The sequence below is a fragment of the Haematobia irritans genome, chromosome 4 (genome assembly GCF_050003625.1).
Source record: "Haematobia irritans isolate KBUSLIRL chromosome 4, ASM5000362v1, whole genome shotgun sequence".
Taxonomy (NCBI): Eukaryota; Metazoa; Arthropoda; class Insecta; order Diptera; family Muscidae; genus Haematobia; species Haematobia irritans.
The window spans coordinates 18,983,581-19,009,174 of NC_134400.1; the positions used below are offsets into that span (position 1 = coordinate 18,983,581).

Here is a 25,594-nt window from a genome sequence, read left to right on the forward strand (position 1 = left end):
ATTTTTGTCAAATTTTTATTTCTATAGAAAATTTTGTCAAAATTTCATTTCTATAGCAACTTTTGTCGAAATTTTATATCTACAGATTTTTTTTCTATAGATTTTTTTCTCAAAATTTTATTTTTATAGAAAATTTTGTTAAAATTTTATTTTTATAGAAAATTTTGTCAAAATTTTAGTTCTATAGGAAATTTTGTCAAAATTCTATTTCTATAGAAAAAATCGTCAAAATTTTATGTCTATAGCAACTTATATCGAAATTTTATATCTATGGATTTTTTTTCTACAGAAAATTTTGTCAAAATTTTATTTCCATACAATTTTTTTTCAAAATTTTATTTCTATAGAAAAATTTGTCAAAAAATGTTCTCAACATTGTATTTCTATAAAAAATTTCCCCCAAATTTTATTTCTATAGAAATAAATTAATTAAATTTTTGTGAGGTATATATTTTATTGCATATGAAAAAAAAGGGATAATACAAATCATAGATCCTTAAAATTAGACATACATATAGATGTTAAAAACTATCTAAAAACTAAGGTACATGGCAGAATATGTTATTTATTTTATATTTTTTGTTTTTGTTTTGGTGTGCAGGTCAAAGCTGGTGTATTTTATTTCAGAGAATTCCATTTGAATGACAACTACAATCACCCAATCTTTCGATTTCATTTAAAATAAAATCCAATTCCGATTCATCCATAATGGGGAAACAGGTAAATACCATACGGAAAAAGTTGCCAATATTACGATACTGTAAAGGTGAATAGCCCAACATAAGGGTACCCTGGCGGATCATCAGTTCCTTGACTTTGGGAGCAACCTATAAGAGATTTGGTATGAAATGCTAAAAAACTATCGAATTTGATTAGTTGTAAAAATCCAGCTTACCTCATACAGTTTCTGTAGCCATTTTTCATCTTCCTTTTGATCTCTCATTGCCTTTGGTACATACCAGAAACACACATTTCCATATTGATAGTCATCCAATAAGAGACGAAATCCTGGCCTTTGTTTCAGTTTTTCTATAAACAATTTGGACATATCCAATGCATGATCGATTAAACGTCCAAAACTACCATAACCTCGAGCCTTTAACATAATCCAAAATTTAAAGGCGTCTATCTTGCGGCCACATTGTATGCTCTTATTGCCCGTGTCATAGCTAACATCATAGAATTTATCTTGCTGGAAAAGATAATGTACAGCTGTGCTATTGGCTTGTGGCAAAATATCAGCATGACGTGTTAGAAAGAGGGCACATTGTAGCGGTGCACCCAATGACTTGTGAGGATTCCAGGAAAATGAATCTGAACGTTCTAATCCTTTGAGTAAATGGCGATATTTATACGATAGTAAGGCCGAACCTCCCAAACAGGCCTGAAAAGAAAAAAAATGACAAAGATTTTAGGAACACAGAAATCTCCTCAAGGTTTCGGCTGAAATAAATCGAAATTTTAAAAAAATTTCCTATAGAAAAAAATTTTGACAAAAGTTTCTATACAAATAAAATTTTGACAAAAGTTTCTATAGAAAAGAAGTTTTGACAAAAGTTTCTATAGAAATGAAATTTTGACAACATTTTTTATAGAAAAGAAACTTTGACAAAATTTTCTATAGAAATAAAATTATGACAAAAATTTTCCAAAAATTTTGATAAAACTTTCTAAGGAAATAAAATTTTGACAAAATTTTCTATAGAAATAAAATTTTGACAAAATTTTCTAGAGAAATAAAAATTTGACAACATTGACAAAATTTTGGCAAATTTTGCGAAATTTTCTATGGAAATAAAATTTTGACAAAATTTTCTATAGAAATAAAATTTTGACAAAATTTTCTAGAGAAATAAAAATTTGACAACATTGACAAAATTTTGGCAAATTTTGCGAAATTTTCTATGGAAATAAAATTTTGACAAAATTTTCTATAGAAATAAAATTTTGACAAAATTTTCTAGAGAAATAAAAATTTGACAACATTGACAAAATTTTGGCAAAATGTGCGAAATTTTCTATAGAAATAAAATTTTGACAAAACTTTTTATAGAAATAAAATTTTGACAAAATTTTCTATAGAAATAAAATTATGACAAAATTTTTAATAGAAATAAAATTTTGACAAAAATTTTCCATAGAAATAAAATTTTGATAAAACTTTCTAAGGAAATAAAATTTTGACAAAATTTTCTATAGAAATAAAATTTTGACAAAATTTTCTAGAGAAATAAAAATTTGACAACATTGACAAAATTTTGGCAAATTTTGCGAAATTTTCTATGGAAATAAAATTTTGACAAAATTTTCTATAGAAATAAAATTTTGACAAAATTTTCTAGAGAAATAAAAATTTGACAACATTGACAAAATTTTGGCAAAATGTGCGAAATTTTCTATAGAAATAAAATTTTGACAAAACTTTTTATAGAAATAAAATTTTGACAAAATTTTCTATTGAAATAAAATTTTTCAAAACATTTTCTATAGAAATATAATTTTGACAAAATTTTCTATAGAAATAAAATTATGACAAAATTTGCTGGTGAAATTTTTTGTTGTTGAAATCACGCCAACTTCCAAACGAAACAAGCTATCGACTTGAAAGTTAGTAGAAGCCCTTCTTATTGATGTAGGTTGAATGCACAGAAAAAAATTTCACGAAAAATTTTCCAATTAAAGTCTTAATTGGAAAAATATCTTAAAAAATATTCAATTAAAAATTTAATTGATTCAAAAAATTTTTTAGTTGAAACAAAAATGAATCACAAAAATTAATAGTATCAATTAATTTTTTAATTGGATCAATTAATTTTTTAAGTGACTTTCAATTAATGAGGATGGGGGTATATTAACTTTTTCATTCCGTTTGTAACACATCGAAATATTGCTCTAAGACCCCATAAAATATATATATTCTGGGCTCGTGGTGAAATTCTGAGTCGATCTGAGCATGTCCGTCCGTCCGTCTGTTGAAATCACGCTAACTTCCGAACGAAACAAGCTGTCGACTTGAAACTTGGCACATGTAGTTTCTATTGATGTAGATCGGATATTATTGCAAATGGGCCATATCGGTCCACTTTTACGTATAGCCCCCATATAAACGGACCCCCAAATTTGTCTTGCAAACCCTCTAAGAGAAGCAAATTTCATCCGATAAGGCTGAAATTTGGTACATGGTGTTAGTATATGGTCCTTAATAACCATGCAAAAATTGGTCCAAATCGGTCCATAATTATATATAGCCCCCATATAAACCGATCCCCAGATTTGGCTTGCGGAGCCTCTAAGAGAAGCAAATTTCATCCGATCCGGCTGAAATTTGGTACATGGTGTTAGTATATGGTCTCTAACAACTATGCTAAAATTGGTCCACATCGGTCAATAATTATATATAGCCCTCATATAAACCGATCCCCCGATTTGGCTTGCGGAGCCTCTAAGAGAAGAAAATTTCATCCGATACGACTGAAATTTGGTACATGGTGTTAGTATATGGTCTCTAACAACTATGCTAAAATTGGTCCACATCGGTCTATAATAATATATGTAGCCCCCATATAAACCGATCACCAGATTTGAACTCCGGAGCCTCTAAGAGAAGAAAAATTCATCCGATCCGGCTGAAATTTGGTACATGGTGTTAGTATATGGTTTCTAATAACTATGCTAAAATTGGTCCACATCGGTCTATAATTATATAAAGCTCCCATATAAACCGATCCCCAGATTTGTCCTCCGGAGCCCCTTGGAAGAGCAAAATTCATCCGATTCGGTTGAACTTTGGTACATGATGTTAGTATATGGTATCCAACAACCATGCAGGAATTGGTTCATATCAGTCCATAATTATATATATAGCCCCCATATAAACCGATCCCCAGATTTGACCTACGGTGCCTTTTGGAGAAGCAAAATTTATCCGATCTGCTTGAAATTTGGTACGTGGTGGTAGTATATGATATTTATCAACCATGCCGAAAGTGGTCGATATCAGTCCATAATCATATATAGACCCCATATAAACCGATCCTGATATTTGGTTTTGGAGTCACTTGGAGGAGCAAATTTCATCCGAGTCAGTTGAAATTTGGTACATTGTGCTAGTATATGGCCGTTAACAACCATGCCTAACTAGGTCCATATCGGTCTATAGTTATATATAGCCCTCAGATAAATCGATCCCCAATCACACAAAAATTGGTCCATATCAAGTTCATAATTGTATATAGCCCCCACATAAGCGACCCCCATATTTCAATTCTGGCTCTCTACGTATCGTGCAAAAAGTCCATATCGATTCGTAATTATTTGTAGACTTATATACCACGTATGGACTAACTCACAATTTAGAAAACGATGTTAAGAAGTTTTAAGATATCACAACCCAAGTAATTCGATTATGGATGACAATCTTTCGTAGAAGTTTCTACGCAATCCTTGGTGGAGGGTACATAAGATTCGGCCTGGCCGAACTTACGGCCGTATTTACTTGTTTTTTAATTGATACAATCATTTCTATGATTGAGGACATTTCAATTAAAAATTAGTTGGATCAATTAATTTCGTGATTGAATCAGAAAAAAAATTTGTGTGTGGTATTGAAAAAGAGCCCTATGGGACCACTTTTAAGTATAGCCTCCATATAAACTCTCGGAGAGCCATATTTTTTCCGATCAGTGCAGGAAATTCCTTTTGACAAAAACTAAATTTTCAAAATATGATTCATACTTACATCCACATGCATCCATAGACCATATCTTTGGCAGACATCAGCAATTCTATTGAAATCATCAAAAGCTCCCAAAACCGTGGTACCAGCAGTAGCATTAACAAAAAGCGGAATCTTCCCTTGACCTTGAGCTTCGAGAATTTTTATTTCCAAATCTTCGGGTAACATTTGACCCCTGGCATTGGTTTTGATAATTACACAGTTCTCGACACCAAATCCCAACCAATGCGCGGCCTTTTTAAAACTATAATGGGATTCTTCGGAAGTGAAGAGTACCAAAGGTGGCATACCAAACATGCCGGACGATTTGATATTGGGAAAACGTCTAAAGCGGGCTAAAACAACACCATACCTGAAAAGAAAAACAACAATAAGCTGTAGAAAATAGTAAAGGAAATTGTATTAACTAATGAGATTTTAAATAGCCCCTTAAGGATTTGTGCCACATAGACTACTTTTTTTTAAGCGATGACACTTTTGTGTCAATAAATGCCATACTTTTTACATTTTTTGCCACCGGTTTTTAGTGTTATAGTTTTCATTTTAATGCCAAATCCCTTTAAAGTTACAGATTAAAAACAAAATCATTTAATTCCCACAACTTGCCACTAAAATTCTGTCAAAATTTTATTGCTATAGAAAATTTTGTCAAAATTTTATTTCTTAAGAATTTTTTTTTCAAAAATTTATTTCAATACAAAATTTTATTTCTATAGAGAATTTTGTCAAATTTTATTTCTATAGAGAATTTTGTCAAAATTTTATTTCTATAGAAAATTTTGTAAAAATTTTATTTCTATAGAGAATTTTGTAAAAATTTTATTTCTATAGAAAATTTTGAGAAAATTTTATTTCTATAGAGAATTTTGTAAAAATTTTATTTTTATGGAGAATTTTATCAAAATTTTATTTCTATAGAAAATTTTGTCAAAATTTTATTTTTATAGAGAATTTTGTAAAAATTTTATTTTTATGGAGAATTTTGTCAAAATGTTACTGCTATGAAAATGTTGTCAACATTTTATTTCTATACAAAAATTTGTCTAAATCAGTAAAAATTCTGACAAAATTCTATCAAAATTCTATTGCTATATAAAATTTGATCAAAAATTTATCTCTATAGAAAATTTTGTCAAAATTTTATTTCTATTGAGAATTTTGTAAAAATTTTATTTTTATGGAGAATTTTGTCAAAATTTTATTTCTATTGAGAATTTTATCAAAAATTTATTTCTATAGAAAATTTTGTCAAAATTTTATTTCTATAGAGAATTTTGTAAAAATTTTATTTCTATTGAGAATTTTTTCAAAATGTTACTGCTATGAAAATGTTGTCAACATTTTATTTCTATAGAAAAATTTGTCTAAATCAGTAAAAATTCTGTCAAAATTCTATCAAAATTCTATTGCTATATAAAATTTGATCAAAAATTTATTTCTATAGAAAATTTTGTCAAAATTTTATTTCTATTGAGAATTTTGTCAAAATTTTATTGAGAATTTTGTAAAATTCTAAAATTTTATTTTTATGGAGAATTTTGTCAAAATTTTATTTCTATTGAGAATTTTGTAAAAATTTTATTTCTATAGAAAATTTTGAGAAAATTTTATTTCTATAGAAAAATTTGTCAAAATTTTATTTCTATTGAGAATTTTGTAAAAATTTTATTTCTATAGAAAATTTTGAGATAATTTTATTTCTATAGAGAATTTTGTAAAAATTTTATTTTTATGAAGAATTTTGTCAAAATGTTACTGCTATGAAAATGTTGCCAACATTTTATTTCTATAGAAAAATTTGTCTAAATCAGTAAAAATTCTGTCAAAATTCTATCAAAATTCTATTGCTATATAAAATTTGATCAAAATTTTATTTCTATAGAAAATTTTGTCAAAACTTTATTTCTATAGAGAATTTTGTAAAAATTTTATTTCTATTAAGAATGTTGTCAAAATTTTATTTCTATAGAGAATTTTGTCAAAATTTTATTTCTATAGAAAATTTTGTCAAAATTTTATTTCTATAGAGAATTTTGTAAAAATTTTATTTTTATGGAGAATTTTGTCAAAATGTTACTGCTATGAAAATGTTGTCAACATTTTATTTCTATAGAAAAATTTGTCTAAATCAGTAAAAATTCTGTCAAAATTCTATCAAAATTCTATTGCTATATAAAATTTGATCAAAAATTTATTTCTATAGAAAATTTTGTCAAAATTTTATTTCTATTGAGAATTTTGTAAACATTTTATTTCTATTGAGAATTTTGTCAAAATTTTATTTCTATAGAGAATTTTGTAAAATTTTGTTTTTATGAAGAATTTTGTCAAAATTTTATTTCTATAGAAAATTTTGTAAAAATTTTATTTCTATAGAAAATTTTGTAAAAATTTTATTTTTATAGAAAATTTTGTAAAAATTTTATTTCTATAGAGAATTTTGTAAAAATTTTATTTTTATAGAAAATTTTGAGAAAATTTTATTTCTATAGAGATTTTTGTAAAAATTTTATTTCTATTGAGAATTTTATCAAAATTTTATTTCTATAGAAAATTTTGTCAAAATTTTATTTTTATAGAGAATTTTGTAAAAATTTTATTTTTATGGAGAATTTTGTCAAAATGTTACTGCTATGAAAATGTTGTCAACATTTTATTTCTATAGAAAAATTTGTCTAAATCAGTAAAAATTCTGACAAAATTCTATCAAAATTCTATTGCTATATAAAATTTGATCAAAAATTTATCTCTATAGAAAATTTTGTCAAAATTTTATTTCTATTGAGAATTTTGAAAAAATTTTATTTTTATGGAGAATTTTGTCAAAATTTTATTTCTATAGAGAATTTTGTAAAAATTTTGTTTTTATGAAGAATTTTGTCAAAATTTTATTTCTATAGAAAATTTTGTAAAAATTTTATTTCTATAGAAAATTTTGTAAAAATTTTATTTCTATAGAAAATTTTGTAAAAATTTTATTTCTATAGAGAATTTTGTAAAAATTTTATTTCTATAGAAAATTTTGAGAAAATTTTATTTTTATGGAGAATTTTGTCAAAATGTTACTGCTATGAAAATGTTGTCAACATTTTATTTCTATAGAAAAATTTGTCTAAATCAGTAAAAATTCTGTCAAAATTCTATCAAAATTCTATTGCTATATAAAATTTGATCAAAAATTTATCTCTATAGAAGATTTTGTCAAAATTTTATTTCTATTGAGAATTTTGTAAAAATTTTATTTTTATGGAGAATTATGTCAAAATTTTATTTCTATTGAGAATTTTATCAAAATTTTATTTCTATAGAGAATTTTGTAAAAATTTTATTTCTATTGAGAATTTTGTCAAAATGTTACTGCTATGAAAATGTTGTCAAAATTTTATTTCTATAGAAAAATTTGTCAAAATTTTTTTTCTATTGAGAATTTTGTCAAAATTTTATTTCTTAGAGAATTTTGTAAAAATTTTATTTTTATGAAGAATTTTGTCAAAATGTTACTGCTATGAAAATGTTGTCAACATTTTATTTCTATAGAAAAATTTGTCTAAATCAGTAAAAATTATGTCAAATTCTATCAAAATTTTATTGCTATATAAAATTTGATCAAGATTTTATTTCTGTAGAAAATTTTGTCAAAACTTTATTTCTATAGAGAATTTTGTAAAAATTTTATTTCTATTGAGAATTTTGTCAAAATTTTACTGCTATGAAAATGTTTTCAACATTTTATTTCTATAGAAAAATTTGTCTAAATCAGTAAAAATTCTGTCAAAATTCTATCAAAATTCTATTGCTATATACAATTTGATCAAAAATTTATTTCTATAAAAAATTTTGTCAAAATTTTATTTCTATAGAAAATTTTCTCAAATTTTATTTTTATAGAAAATTTTTTCAAAATGTTATTTCTTTAGAAGATTTTGTCAAAATTTTATTTCTATAGAAAGTTTTGTGAAAATTTTATATCTATAGAAAATTTTATCAAAATTTTATTTCCATTCAAAAGAAATAATTTTTTTACAAGAGTAATGAACCTACATTGAAACCATCCCCACCACCTAAAATCAAGTGCCCATATTAATGATATAGATGTCAAATACACAAACATCAGTATTGTCAAGCACCACTCTTATGATTTATGGCCTTGGATCATCGATATCGCACATCTTACCAGGCTCTTGTGTTGTTGTGTGCAACTACTCACATATTTGATATTGATCCACCGGGCGAAAATATGCCATCACCTTGACCATAACCGCATAATTCGCATACTTTGCGCACAACTTCAGTTTCTATTAATGAGAAGACTGGCGCCACTTCAAATGTATACCTGCAAATAAAAGCAAAACACATAACATTGACAGAGATGTCAAAATGCAAGTACCCATCCAAATCCAAATAGACAGGCTTAGATAACAAATTATTTTGTGATGTGACATATCCACCACCACCATTATTAATATGGTATCTGGATGGAATAGTTTAATAATCATCGTTTTTGAACTTACGCACTTGTGTTGAGGGCCTCTGTTATCCAACTGCCAGCCAAACCATAAGGATCCATTTGTCCAAATAATTGATTGTGAAAACGTCCATGACTTGTTTTCACTGAATACTTGATCACTTGTTGGCATATTTTTTGGATTTCTTCCAGTGAATACTTTTGATTTTCTTCGATTTTTAAATCGATTAATTTCTGTAACGAAAACAAAGCCAAAATTTTATTAGAATTTGTAAAATTTGGAGCCACCAGCTAAGGCTACAACTAAGGCGAAGGACTTATCCACAGTCCGTCAAGTCTAGGAAGAGCAGAGACTAGAACCTTTCTATAGAAATAAAATTTTAACAAAATTTTCTATAGAAATAAAATTTTGTCAACATTTTCTATAGAAATAAAATTTTGACTAAATTTTCTATGGAAATAAAATTTTGGCTAAATTTTCAAAAGAAATAAAATGTTGACTAAATTTTCTAAAGAAATAAAATTTTGACTAAATTTCTAAAGAAATAAAACTTTGACAAAAATGTTTATAGAAATAAGATTTTGATAACATATTCTATAGAAAACAACATTTTCTACTGCAATAAAATTTTGACAAAATTTTTCTATAGAAATTAAATTTTGAAATAATTTTTCTATAGAAATTAAATTTTGACTAAATTTTCTAAAGAAATAAAATGTTGACTAAATTTTCTAAAGAAATAAAATTTTGACTATATTTCTAAAGAAATAAAATTTTGACTAAATTTTCTAAAGAAATAAAATTTTGACAAAATTTTCTATAGAAAACAACATTTTCTACTGAAAAAAAAATTTGACAAATTTTTTTATAGAAATTAAATTTTGACAAACATTTTCTAAAGAAATTAAAATTTGACAAAATTTTTTACAGAAAAAAAAATGTTGACAAAATTTTCTATAGGAATAAAATTTTGACAAACTTTTGCATAGAAATAAAATTTTGAAAAAGTTTTCTATTGAAATAAAAGTTTGACAAACTTTTTGCAAAAATTTTGTATAGAAATAAAATTTTGACAAAATTTTCTATAGAAATAAAATTCCGACACAATTTTCTACAGAAATAAAATTTTAACAAAATTTTCTATAGAAATAAAATTTCGACAAAATTTTCTATAGAAATAAAATTTTGACAACATTTTCTATAGAAATAAAATTTTGACAAAATTTTCTAATGAAATAAAATTTTTACAAAATTTTCTAAAGAAATAAAATTTTGACTAAATTTCTAGAAAAATAAAATTTTAACAAAATCTCTAGAAAAATAAAATTTTAATAAAATCTCTAGAGAAATAAAATTTTAATAAAATTATGTATAGAAATAAAATTTTGACAAAATTTTCTATAGAAATAAAATTTTGTTAAAATTTTCTAAAGAACTAAAATTTTAACAAAATTTTCTATAGAAATAAAATTTTGATAAAATTTTCTATAGAATAAAATTTTGACAAAATTTTCTAAAGAAATATTTTGTTTTTTTTTTTTGATTTTCTTCCATTTTTAAATCGATTAATTTCTGTAACGAAAACAAAGAAAAAATTTTATTAGGGTTGGTAGAATTTGGAGCCACTTTCTAAGGATACAAATAAGGCGAAGGGCTTATCCACAGTCCGTCAAGTCCAGGAAGCGCAGAGAGTAGAACTTTTCTATAGAAATAAAATATTGTCAAAATTTTCTATAGAAATAAAATTTTGACAAAATTTTCTATAGAAAAAGAAAAAAAAATCTATAGAAATAAAATTGTTACAAAATTTTCTGTAGATATAATATTTTTATAAAATTTTCTATAGAAATAAAATTTTGACAAAATTTTCTATAGAAATAAAATTTTGACAAAATTATCTACAGAAATAAAATGTTGTTAACATTTTCTAAAGAAATATCATTTTGACAAAATTTTCTATAAATATAAAATTTTGACAAAATTAGCTATAGAAATAAAATGTTGACAAAATTTTCTATAGAAATAAAATATTGACAACATTTTCTATAGAAATAAAATTTTGATAAAATTTTATAAGAAATAATATTTTGACAAAATTTTCTATAGAAATAAAATTTTGACAAAATTTTCTAAAGATATAAAATATAAATAAATTGTCTATAGAAATAAAATTTTGATAAAATTTTCTAAGAATTTATATTTTGACAAAATTTTCTAAAGAAATAAAATTTTGAAAAAAATTTTTATAGAAATCAAATTTTGACAAAATTTTTTATAGAAATCAAATTTTGACAAAATTTTCTATAGAAATAAAATTTTGGCAAAATTATAGAAAATTATAGAAAAGAAAAAAATCTTCTAATGAAACAAAACTTTGTTCGATTATTGTTGGGTCGAGTGGCAACAGTGTTCTTCACCCCATGCACAACATATATTTGAGTCCACAAAACCCTCTTAATTTTAAATCTAATGAAGCAATTGTGATTTTCTAAAAAAAATATCGGAATCTGTGTTGCTTTCTTATTTGTTGTTTGAAAAGTTTACGAATGTGTTGAAAGTGTCATTTATGTTAAGGCTTATGTTCAACTTTGCTGCGACTATCTAATGATGAATTGCACAAATATCTTTTAGGTGCCTGTATTTGCACAAAAACTTGTGCTTAAAAATGAAAATTATGACATTTCACCACAATTCACTTAGGATGACCAGTCATAAATTTTATAATGACTTTGTTTCTACAGATAGTTGAATTGAATTGGTTTTAAAAAATATTCATTTAATTCAGGATTTCCCAAACCAATTGGGGTTTTGCCTGACACTACACACAAAGAAAATTGCGATAAAAATGAGCCAGCGAAATGTTTTCCTTTGTAATGGGGAAACATTTATTCATTTATATTTACATTTATATTTATTTTTCTTTCTGCATGAACCACAGAACATAGTTTCACTCCCCTTTTTGGGAAACACTGATTAAACAAAGATAAATCATAGGCGCAACAGTTATCACCACATGATGATGATTTTCTTGGTTATTGCAATGTCAACAATGACATCTATGATGACATTAGAGTTGGAATTATGATGGCAAAGCTAAAATATAACCAAAACAGTTGACAATCTTCAAGACATTTATTCATTCAAGATAAGCAAACCACTAAAAACACTGCAATGCTTATGGTCTAAAAATCACAGATTGGTTATGGCCTAGACACCAATCTCACCACATACCATGGATGCAATCCAATAACTGGCATACTGACAAAACATGTCTCAAATGATTGCATGGATACACACACGTACTACTGCATTGCAAAGTAATCCAAAATGGACAAGGGTAACTTTCTTGCCATTGCTTCGAGAGAAAAACCACCCACTTTAGAAAATGTTTTCCACGCCAAATTTAAACATGGCATACATTTAGTCTTCAATAATAAATATGGACATAATTATTTATGTATTGCTTGTATAAATCGATTTATCGATTAAATCTGATATTATTATTTGGCGGAATTGGGCGATATTTTCAAAATTATTTCTATAGAAAATTTTGTCAAAATTTTATTTCTATAGAAAATTTTGTCAAAATTTTATTTCTATAGAAAATTTTGTCAAAATTTTATTTCTATAGAAAATTTTGTCAAAATTGTATTTCTAAAGAAAATTTTGTCAAAAGTTTAATTCTATAGAAAATTTTGTCAAAATTTGATTTCTACCGAAAATTTTGTAAAAATTTTATTTCTGTAGAAAATGTCAAAATTTAATTTCTATAGAAAATTTTGTCAAAATTTAATTTTTTTTCAAGTGTGGTTTTTGTTGGGTTTAATAAACTGCCTGAATTTATTCTGATAATTGGTTGATAGTTTTGCTGCAAGTAGAGGATGCTGATGAGGAATGTGGTAATTCCGAAACGTGCGTCCATCCAACCATCTTGCAGTCTATAGGGCTTTGCCCAAATAAATTTGACAAACATTCTTTTCCTCTGTTGGTTAAGCTACACTTGTAGTTTAGTCAATGTATGGTTTTAAGCTGCAATAAAAAACAACAACAAAATTTAATTTCTATAGAAAGTTTTGTCAATATTTTATTTCTATAGAAAGTTTTGTCAAAATTTAATTTCTATCGAAAGTTTTGTCAATATTTTATTTCTATAGAAAATTTTATTTCTATAGAAAATTTTGTAAAAATTTTATTGCTATATAAAATTTCTATAGACAATTTTCTCAAAATTTTATTTCTCTAAAAAGTTTTGTCAAAATTTTATTTCTCTAGAAAATTTTGTCAAAATTTTATTTCTATAGAAAATGTTGTCAAAATTTAATTTCTATAGAAAATTTTGCCAAAATTTTATTTCTGTAGAGAATTTGGTCAAAATTTAATTTATATAGAAAATTTTGTCAATATTTAATTTCTATAGAAAATTTTGTCAAAATTTTATTTCTATAGAAAACGTTGCCAAAATTTTATTTCTATAGAGAATTTGGTCAAAATTTTACTTATGTAGAAAATTTTGTCAAAATTTTATTTCTATAGAAAATTTGTATTCCTATATAAAATTTCTATAGGCAATCTTCTCATAATTTTATTTCACTAACAAATTTTGTAAACATTTTATTTCTGAAAAATTTTGTCAAAATTTTATTTCTATCGAAAATTTTGTCAAAATTGTATTTCTAAAAAAAATTTGTCAAAATTTCATTTTATAGAAAATTTTGTCAAAATTTTATTTCTATAGAAAATCTTGTCAACATTTTATTTCTATAGAAAATCTTGTCAAAATTTTATTTCTATAGAAAATTTTGTCAAAATTTTATTTCTATAGAAAATTTTGTCAAAATTTTATTTCTAGAAAATTTTGTCAAAATTTTATTTCTAGAAAATTTTGTCAAAATTTTATTTCTATAGAAAATTTTGTATAAATTTTATTTCTATAGAAAATTTTGTCAAAATTTTATTTCTATAGAAAATTTTACCAAAATTTTATTTCTATAGAGAATTTGGTAAAAATTTTGTTTTATAGAAAATTTTGTAAAAATGTTATTTCTATAGAAAATTTTGTCAAAATTTTATTTCTATAGAAAATTTTGTCAAAATTGTATGTCTATAGAAAATTTTGTCAAAATTTTATTTCTATAGAAAATTTTGTCAAAATTTTATTTCTTTAGAAAATTTTGTCAAAATTTAATTTCTATTGAAAATTTTGTCAAAATTTTATTTCTATAGAAAGTTTTGTCAAAATTTTATTTTTATAGAAAATTTTGTCAAAATTGTATTTCGAAAAAAAAAATTTGTCACAATTTTATTTTTATAGAAAATTTTGTCAAAATTGTATTTCTAACAAAAATTTGTCAAAATTGTATTTCTAACAAAAATTTGTCAAAATTTTATTTCTATAGAAAATTTTGTCAAAATTTTATTTCTATAGAAAATTTTGTCAAAATTTTATTTCTATAGAAAATTTTGTCAAAATTTAATTTCTATAGAAAGTTTTGTCAAAATTTAATTTCTATAGAAAGTTTTGTCAAAATTTTATTTCTTTATAAATTTTATTTATAAATTTTATTTCTATAGAAAATTTTGTCAAAATTGTATTTCTAAAAAAATTGTCAAAATTTTATTTCTATAGAAAATATGGTCAAAATTTTATTTCTATAGAAAATTTTGTCAACATTTTATTTCTATAGAAAATTTTGTCAAAATTGTATTTCTAAAAAAAATTGTTAAATTTTATTTTTATAGAAAATTTTGTCAAAATTGTATTTCTAAAAAAAAAAATTGTCAACATTTTATTTCTATAGAAAATGTTGTCAAAATTTTATTTCTTTAGAAAATTTTGTCAAAATTTTATTTCTATGGAAAATTTTGTCAAAATTTTATTTCTATAGAAAATTTTGTCAAAATTGTATTTCTAAAAAAAAATTGTCACAATTTTATTTATATAGAAAATTTTGTCAAAATTTTATTTCTATAGAAAATTTCGTCAAAATTTTATTTCTATAGAAAATTTTGTCAACATTTTATTTCTATAGAAAATTTTGTCAAAATTGTATTTCTAAAAAAAAATTGTTAAATTTTATTTTTATAGAAAATTTTGTCAAAATTGTATTTCTAAAAAAAAAAATTGTCAACATTTTATTTCTATAGAAAATGTTGTCAAAATTTTATTTCTTTAGAAAATTTTGTCAAAATTTTATTTCTATGGAAAATTTTGTCAAAATTTTATTTCTATAGAAAATTTTGTCAAAATTGTATTTCTAAAAAAAAATTGTCAAAATTTTATTTCTATAGAAAATGTTGTCAAAATTTTATTTCTATAGAAAATTTTGTCAAAATTTTATTTCTATAGAAAATTTTGTCAAAATTTTATTTCTATAGAAAATTTTGTCAAAATTTAATTTCTATAGAAAGTTTTGTCAAAATTTTATTTCTATAGAAAGTTTTGTCAAAATTTTATTTCTATATAAATTTTATTTATAAATTTTATTTCTATATATATTTTATTTCTATAGAAAATTTTGTCAAAATTGTATTTCTAAAAAAAAAATTGTCAAAATTTTATTTCTATAGAAAATGTTGTCAAAATTTTATTTCTGTAGAAAATTTTGTCAAAATTGTATTTCTAAAAAAAAAAATTGTCAAAATTTTATTTCTATAGAAAATGTTGTCAAAATTTTATTTCTATAGAAAATTTTGTCAAAATTGTATTTCTAAAAAAAAAATTGTCAAAATTTTATTTCTATAGAAAATTTTGTCAAAATTTTATTTCTATAGAAAATTTTGTCAAAATTGTATGTAAAAAGAAAGAAAGTTTTGTCAAAATTTTATTTTTATAGAAAATTTTGTCAAAATTGTATTTCGAAAAAAAAAATTGTCACAATTTTATTTTTATAGAAAATTTTGTCAAAATTGTATTTCTAACAAAAATTTGTCAAAATTTTATTTCTATAGAAAATGTTGTCAAAATTTTATTTCTATAGAAAATGTCAAAATTTTATTTCTTTAGAAAATTTTGTCAAAATTTTATTTCTATGGAAAATTTTGTCAAAATTTTATTTCTGTAGAAAATTTTGTCAAAATTGTATTTCTAAAAAAAAATTGTTAAAATTTTATTTCTATAGAAAATGTTGTCAAAATTTCATTTCTATGGAAAATTTTGTCATAATTACATTTCTATAGAGAATTTTGTCAAAATTTTATTTCTATAGAAAATTTTGTCACAATTTTATTTCTATAGAAAATTTGTAGAAACTGTTGTCAAAATTTTATTTCTATAGAAAATTTTGTCAGAATTTTTGATAAGATTTGCAACAATTGTCTTTGGTCTGTTTTGTGTGCCTGAAAAGGGAATTTTGTAGCCCTCTTCATCCCACAGTGCAAGATTCACCTCCTAATAATGGTCTGGCCGTTATGAAATGAATATATATCGTCTCTGTGTTGAAGCATATATGCAACTCGTAATAAAAATGTAAAGACTAAGCCGGAATTAGATCAATGGCAAATGTGTAACACTATATAGACTCATATGGTAGCCTTAATCCTTATCTAGAATCTATTATAGAAATTTTCCTTTCCACTGGAATTTTTCGGTAGAGAGGATTGTTTTTTTTTTACCACTAATACACAGAACTCAAAGAATGCCCTAGTTACATGAAGTAAATTTCCATTAACAGCTGATAAATGTTGCCATACAATCTCCAAGTGGATTCATTCGAACGTCATAGTGGTCCAGTGAACTGCTTTTGCAAATCATATTGTCTGAGGGCCACATACTAGCGATAATCGTATTGAAAGCAACATTAATGTTTTATTTTTTTTTAAATGTCTTGTTTCATAATTGTAAAATTTCAATTTCTCTCCTTATATTCCCAATGCATTGTTTGAGGTCGTTAACAATTCAACTATGCCTTACATCATCCAATTAACGAAGATTAATCAATTCTGAACTATATATGTCTCAGAGCCATAGGAAGTGTACTGATGTGTGACGACGATTGCCGTCACCTGGTGATAATTTCAATTTGTTTGTTATTTTTATATAAATATTTATAGAAATTTGCTGGTTCACATTATTTTAATTATTTTTTTTTCGAATTTCTCTAAGATTAACAAGAATTACAATAATTAAATTAATTACAAAAAAATAAAAATAATTAAATAAATAAAAACAGCTCTACGAGTAAACCGATCCCCAGATTTGACTTCCAGAGTCTCTTGGACCAACAAATTTCATTCGATCCTGTTGAAAAAAATGTTCCCTACACGAATGGAAAGGAGTGTTTTTCATATGTTTTACTGTTACATGTCTTTCGTTATTTAGCTCCATTTTTATCTTTTTCTTCTATTCTCTCCAGCACTCTTTCTCTCTCTCTCTCTCTCTCTCTCTCTCTCTCTCTCTCTCTCTCTCTGATGTTTCTAAAGATATATATGTTTATAGGAAATTTCTAAATGAATACATGTTTGCATCCGTAGAAATTATATTTACGAAAATGTTGTGTGCCAAACATAATATGTTGTAAAATATTAACATATATGTCCCAAACATGTTATAGTGTAGTTAATGCACTTAAAACTAATGGACTAAAAATTGAACTTGCAAATATATAAATAAAGTCTTTAACAAATTTAATTGGTAAAAGTATTTTGCAGTATATTGATCCAACATCCTTCCATATTTGACAAAACAAAAAAGTTCATGCGTGAAGAAAATCTCGATTTTGTAAAAGCCAGAGTGAAAAACAAGAATGGTTTGGTGTTTGGTAGATTTTTACTCTTGATTTTTTGGTAGAATTTGCACAACATTCCACTACAACTAAGAGACACTTCAATTTAACTGTTTAAGAAAGTTGTTATGAAATAAGATTTTGACAAAATTTTCTATAGAAATAAAGTTTTGAGAAAATTTTCTATAGAAATAAAAATTTGACAAAATTTTCTATAGAAATAAAATTTTGACAAAATTTTCTATAGAAATAAAAATTTGACAAAATTTCTATGGAAATAAAATTGTGACAAAATTTTCTTTTGAGAAATTTATCTATAGAAATAAAATTTTAACAAAATTTTCTATAGAAAAAGAAAATTTTAGCAAAAATTTCTTTAGAAATAAAATTTTAGCAAAATTGTGTATAGAAATAAAATTTTCAAAAATTTTCTATAGAAATAAAATTTTGAAAAATTTTCTATAGAAATAAAATTTTGAAAAATTTTCTATAGAAATAAAATTTTGACAAAATTTTCTATAGAAATAAAATATTGGAAAAAATAAAATTTTGCAAAATTTTCCATAGAAATAAAATTTCGACAAAATTTTCTATGGAAATAAATTTCGACAAAATTTTCTATAGAAATAAAAATTTGACAAAATTTTCTATGGAAATAAAATTTTTACAAAATTTTCTATAGAAATAAACTTTTGACAAATTTATCTATAGAAATAAAATTTTGACAAAAATTTTCTATAGAAATAAAATTTCGACAAAATTTTCAATAGAAAAAGAAAATTTTAGCAAAATTTTCTTCGAAATAAAATTTTAGCAAAATTGGCTATAGAAATAAAATGTTGACAAAATTTTTTATAGAAATAAAATTTTGACAAAATTTTCTATAGAAATAAAATTTTCTTTAGAAATAAAATTTTGCCAAAATTTTCTATAGAAATAAAAGTTTGCTACAATTTTCTATACACAAAAAATCTTGACAAAATTTTCTATAGAAATAAAATTTTGAGAAAATTTTCTATAGAAATAAAATTTTGACAAAATTTTCTATAGAAATAAAAATTTGACAAAATTTTCTATGGAAATAAAATGTTGACAAATATTTTCTATAGAAACAAAATTTTAACAAAATTTTCTATAGAAAAAGAAAATTTTAGCAAAAATTTCTTTAGAAATAAAATTTTAGCAAAATTGTGTATAGAAATAAAATTTTGACAAAATTTTCTATAGAAATAAAATTTTGACAAAATTTTCTATAGAAATAAAATATTGGAAAAAATAAAATTTTGCAAAATTTTCCATAGAAATAAAATTTTGCAACAATTTTCTATACACAAAAAATCTTGACAAAATTTTCTATAGAAATAAAATTTCGACAAAATTTTCTATAGAAATAAAATTTCGACAAAATTTTCTATAGAAATAAATTTCGACAAAATTTTCTATAGAAATAAAAATTTGACAAAATTTTCTATAGAAATAAAATTTTGAACAAATTTTTCTATAGATATAAAATTTTTACCAAATTTTCTATAGAAATAAAATTTTGAACAAATTTTTCTATAGATATAAAATTTTGACCAAATTTTCTATAGAAATATAATTTTGAAAAAAATTTCTATAGAAATAAAATTTTGACAAAAATTTTTATACAAATAAAATTTTGCGAAAATTTTCTATAGAAATAAAATTTTGACAAAATTTTCTATAGAAATAAAAATTTGACAAAATTTTCTATGGAAATAAAATGTTGACAAATATTTTCTATAGAAACGAAATTTTAACAAAATTTTCTATAGAAAAAGAAAATTTTAGCAAAAATTTCTTTAGAAATAAAATTTTAGCAAAATTGTGTATAGAAATAAAATTTTGACAAAATTTTCTATAGAAATAAAATTTTGACAAAATTTTCTATAGAAATAAAATATTGGAAAAAATAAAATTTTGCAAAATTTTCCATAGAAATAAAATTTTGCAACAATTTTCTATACACAAAAAATCTTGACAAAATTTTCTATAGAAATAAAATTTCGACAAAATTTTCTATAGAAATAAAAATTTGACAAAATTTTCTATGGAAATAAAATTTTGACAAAATTTTCTATAGAAATAAATTTTTGACAAATTTATCTATAGAAATAAACTTTTGACAAATTTATCTATAGAAATAAAATGTTGACTAAAATTTTCTATAGAAATAAAATTGCGACAAAATTTTCTATAGAAATAAAAATTTGACAAAATTTTCTATGAAAATAAAATTTTGACAAAATTTTCTATAGAAATAAAATTTCTAAAAAAAAAATTTAAAATTTTTATTTCTATAGAAATAAAATTTTGACAAAATTTTCTATAGAAATAAAATTGTCTTTAGAAATAAAATTTTGACAAAATTTTCTATAGAAATAAAATTTTGAAAAAAAAAATCTATAGAAATAAAATTTTGACAAAATTTTCTATACAAATAAAATTTTGAAGAAATTTACTATAGAAATAAAATATTGAAAAAATTGTTTATAGAAATAAAATTTTGACAAAATTTTTTAAAGAAATTAAATTTTGACAAAATTTTCTATAGAAATACAATTTTAACAATAGAAAATTTTGTAAAATTTTGTCAGCATTTTCAATAGAAATACAAAATTTTCATAGAAATAAAATTTTCACAAAAATTTCTATAGAAATACAATTTTGACAATAGAAAATTTTTTTCAAAATTTTATTTCTATAGAAATAAATTTTTTTTAATAGAAAATTTTCTCAAAATTTTATTTCTCTAGAAAATTTTCTCAAAATTTTATTTCTATAGAAAATTTTGTCAAAATTTTATTTCTATAGAAAATTTTGTCAAAATTTTATTTCTATAAAAAATTTTCTCAAAATTTTATTTCTCTAGAAAATTTTGTCAAAATTTTATTTCTATAGAAAATTTTGTCAAAATTTTATTTCTATAGAAATATAATGTTCACAAAATTTTCTATAAAAATATAATGTTGACAAAATTTTCCAAAGAAGTACAATTTTGACAACATTTCCTATAGAAATAAAATTTTGGCAAACTTTTTTATAAAAAAAATTTTTGACATAACATTCTATAGAAATAAAATTTTGACAAAATTTTCTGTAGAAATAAAAACAAATTCTACAGAAATATATTCATAAACGGAAAATGTAAAATTGCTCTCGCTTTCTGCGATTTTATTTAAACAGCTGATATCAGTGTTGCACATTTTATGTACATGTTCTGACTATGTTTTCGTTTAGGCCCTCACGGCTTGGCCATAATTAAGTAAAAGAAAACTGGTTTAACTATCACGCACAATACATGCATATCCAAAGCAAATGCTCTCATTTGACTTAAATGTCAACAACAGCTGATTTCTAATTATAAATTTCAGCTGTTTTTGACATTTCAGTTTAACAAAGGCAAAATTTTGAACAAACAGTAATTACCAGATTTCGTTTATAGATTTCCAGAGTACTATTAACTCACTTATATGACTTACCTTCAATTCCTCTGGTGGCACAAAATCGACAATTTTCTCATGCCACTCATTGGGGTTGGCACAAAAGGCTTTCTCGTCAACTAACATTTGATGAACGGAACTCAATACTTTCCAATCGTTGGCCAAGTTAAGACGTATCTCAGCCACTTCTTTGGATGATGGCAAAGTGTTGGCACCTTTTGATGTGCTAATTGATGCCGTCGCGGTTGCACCCACTCTTAGACCATTGCTGGAGGAAGGTGGATTAGAGGTAGTAGGTGCACTAATGCTGTTAAACGACAACATTTTCGAAATTTTTATTTTAGATGGTTAGAGTTGATCAACTAGCTTCTCCACTTGTTATTTTCTATAACCACTTGGGATTATGTTTAAAATTTGTTTTGTTAATCTTTTTTTGTTGTTTTTGTTTTTTTTTGTAGTTTTGTATTTTTATTTTCTATTGACAAGTCACTATATTGGGATCGGGGTTGGGTGGTTGGTTATTCTTTTTGCAAATGATTTTGGAATGGGAAAACCAACCGTCTGTGTCGAAGACCGCGAACGTTGTGCTGGCTCAGAATTCTCTAAACCCTGACTAAAGCATTGGACGAATTGTGTCGTATCAATAGCACCACACCACGACCACAATCACCACTACTCTTACTGTGTCCAACTGTGCGTATTGCTTGCTTGCTGATTGTTTACCGGCAATCTGCTCGGCATACCAATTCAACCAAGTGCAAAGGGACGACGGTCGGTGTTTGAATGGTAATCGCAAACAATTGTTGATTATTCGATCTCGTTTAGCCCATCCCATTCCCAGTACAAAAACAAAACTATTCCATTCCCAAATTATCAACTTTATCATCATTTTGCATTGATTGCATGATCCCATGGCAGGCAAATGTGTATGCGAGCACGATTAATATTTCCCAGACAAGTACTTACTCGTATATGAAACAACCATTCCAAATGTATATTGCGGTGTTCAATTCCAGCATATTTTTTACAGTCATTGTTAACCAAATTTTTCTCATCAATTTTGATTAGTTTTTTTTTTCAAGTACATTAGGTTGGCCCCGCGCCAACAATTAGGTAGGCAAAAAATCTTTTTAAACATTTGTCCCGTGTTGTTTTTATAGCGTACCAAAATTACAGAAATTTGAAGAAAATATACAAAATTAAAAAAAAAAATAATTTTGAAATTGTTAATAAAATTTTTGTTAATTTTTTTTATTTAGAAAATTTTGTCAATTTTTTTGTCTATAGAAAATTTTGTCCAAATCTTATAGAAAATTTTATCAAAATTTACCGAAATTTGAAGAAAATATACAAAATTAAAAGAAATAATTTTGAAATTGTTAATAAAATTTTTGTTAATTTTTTTTTATTTAGAAAATTTTGTCAATTTTTTTGTCTATAGAAAATTTTGTCCAAATCTTATAGAAAATTTTATCAAAATTAGATTTTTATAGAAAATTTTGTCAAAATTAGATTTTTATAGAAAATTTTGTCAAAATTTGATTTCTGTATAAAATTTCGCTAAAATTTTATTTCTATACAAAATTTTGTCAAAATTTTATTTATATAGAAAACGTTGTCAAAATTATATTTTTATAGAAAATTTTGTCAAAATTTTATTTCTATAGACAATTTTGTCAAAATTTTATTTCAATAGACAATTTTGTCAAAATTTTATTTCTATAGACAATTTTGTCAAAATTTTATTCCTACAGAAAATTTTGTAAAAATTTTATTTCTATAGAAAATTTTGTCAAAATGTTATTTCTATTAAAAATTTGGCCAAAACTCTATTTCTATGAAAAATTATGTCAAAAATTTTGTAAGGTAAGGTAAGGTAAGGTTAGGTGGCAGCCCGATGTATCCGGCACACTTAGACTATTCAGTCCATTGTGATACCACATTGGTGAACTTCTCTCTTATCACTGAGTGCTGCCCGATTCCATGTTAAGCTCAATGACAAGGGACCTCCTTTTTATAGCCGAGTCCGAACGGCGTTCCACATTGCTGTGAAACCACTTAGAGAAGCTTTGAAACCCTCAGAAATGTCACCAGCATTACTGAGGTGGGATAATCCACCGTTGAAAAACTTTTTGGTGTTCGGTCGAAGCAGGAATCGAACCCACGACCTTGTGTATGCAAGGCGGGCATGCTAACCATTGCACCACGGTGGCTCCGTGGTGTAGAAAATTTTGTCAAAATTTTATTGCTATAGAAAATTTTGTCAAAATTTTATTGGTATAGAAAATTTTGTCAAAATTTTATTACTATAGACAATTTTGTCAAAATCTTATTTCTATCGAAAATTTTTGTCAAAATTCTGTTTCCATGGAACATTTTATCAAAATTTTATTTCTGTAAAAAAATTATAAAAATTGTATTTCTATAAACTTTTTTCAAACTTTTATTTCTATAGAAACATTTTTCAAAGTTGTATTTCTATAGAAAATTTTATCAAAATTTTATTTCTATATAAAATTTTGTCAAAATTCTATTTCCATGGAAAATTATATTTCTGCAAAAAAAAATTATCAAAATTTTATTTCTATAAAAAATTTGTCAAAATTTTGAACCTTGCAATAGGACAGACCATCTTGGTAAGAATTTATCCAAATGAAATAAAATAATTCCAATTTGAATTCCATTAGAAAACCCTAATTATTCGTGTTTTATTTCATATGCTTTGATGAGATTTCAAATTTTTATTGCTATAGAAAATTTTGTCAAAATTTTATTACTATAGAAAATTTTGTCAAAATTTTATTTCTATCGAAAAATTTTGTCAAAATTCTGTTTCCATGGAAAATTTTATCAAAATTTTATTTCTATCGAAAAAAAATATAAAAATTTTATTTCTATAGATTTTTTTCAAACTTTTATTTCTATAGAAACTTTTTTCAAAGTTGTATTTCTACAGAAAATTTTATCAAAATTTTATTTCTATAGAAAAATTTGGTAAAATTCTATTTCCATGGAAAATTTTATTTCTGCAAAAAAATTTTATCAAAATTTTATTTCTATAAAAGTTTTGTCAAAATTTTGAACCTTGCAATAGGACAGACCATCTTGGTAAGAATTTATCCAAATGAAATAAAATAATTCCAATTTGAATTCCATTAGAAACCCCTAATTATTCGTGTTTTATTTCATATGCTTTGATGAGATTTCAAATTTTTATTGCTATAGAAAATTTTGTCAAAATCTTAATTCTATCGAAAAATTTTGTCAAAATTTTATTTCTATCGAAAAATTTTGTCAAAATTCTGTTTCCAAGGAAAATTTTATCAAAATTTTATTTCTGTAAAAAAAATTTTAAAAATTTTATTTCTATAGATTTTTTTCAAACTTTTATTTCTATAGAAACTTTTTCCAAAGTTGTATTTCTCAAAATTTTGAACCTTGCAATAGGACAGACCATCTTGGTAAGAATTTATCCAAATGAAATAAAATAATTCCAATTTGAATTCCATTAGAAAACCCTAATTATTCGTGTTTTATTTCATATGCTTTGATGATATTTCTTTGAAACCTTTTGGTGAAAACGGGAGTCACAAGCTATATAAACAAGTTTTGTATAATTTGTGTCGGCTCAAGAGAACTTTATAAACTCCAGGTGATTTTCCCTTCCGTCGCTTCCCCGCGATTTCTCCCACATCTTTGGTCGTGAACATTTCTACAGAATGTTTTTTTCAAAATTTTATTTCTATAGAAACTTTTATCAAAATTTTATTATTATAGAAAATTTTGTGAAAATTTTATTTCTATAGAAAGTTTTTTTTTGGTTTTTTTGTTTTATTTCTATAGAAAATTTTGTCAAAATTTTATTTCTATAGAGAAATTTGTCAACATTTTATTTTTACAGCAAAATTTATTTCTATAGAAAATTTTGTCAAAATTGTTTTTTCTATAGTATCGGCGGCAATAACGTAAACGACTCAGCAAAAAATATTTTAGCAGTAAAATTTAGTTGCGCATTTTGGTATACAATAAAGTAGACAGTGCATCCATACTGCATGTATCGGCGGCAATAACGTAAACGAGTAATCAAACTAGTTTATAATCATTCGTTTAAGTTATTGCAACCAATTCATGGAGTATATATGCGCGAAAGGTACTGTTTTCCTTCATACACAGAAAAAAATTTCACGAAAATTTTTCCAATTAAAATTT

The 25,594-nt window shown here is 23.8% G+C and overlaps 1 protein-coding gene across 1 annotated transcript; it reads right to left on the minus strand.

The window, feature by feature from the left end:
- Window positions 1–429: 429 nt before the first annotated feature.
- Window positions 430–22,090, minus strand: LOC142234163 (cysteine sulfinic acid decarboxylase). The gene is made up of 6 exons (XM_075305242.1): window positions 21,425–22,090; window positions 9,247–9,434; window positions 8,943–9,068; window positions 4,739–5,087; window positions 896–1,384; window positions 430–827 (listed from the first exon to the last, which is right to left on the minus strand). The coding sequence occupies exons 1-6, from the start codon at window positions 21,707–21,709 to the stop codon at window positions 624–626; spliced, it is 1,641 nt and encodes a 546-aa protein (XP_075161357.1). The 5' UTR covers window positions 21,710–22,090; the 3' UTR covers window positions 430–623.
- Between the last annotated feature and the right edge of the window lie 3,504 nt (window positions 22,091–25,594).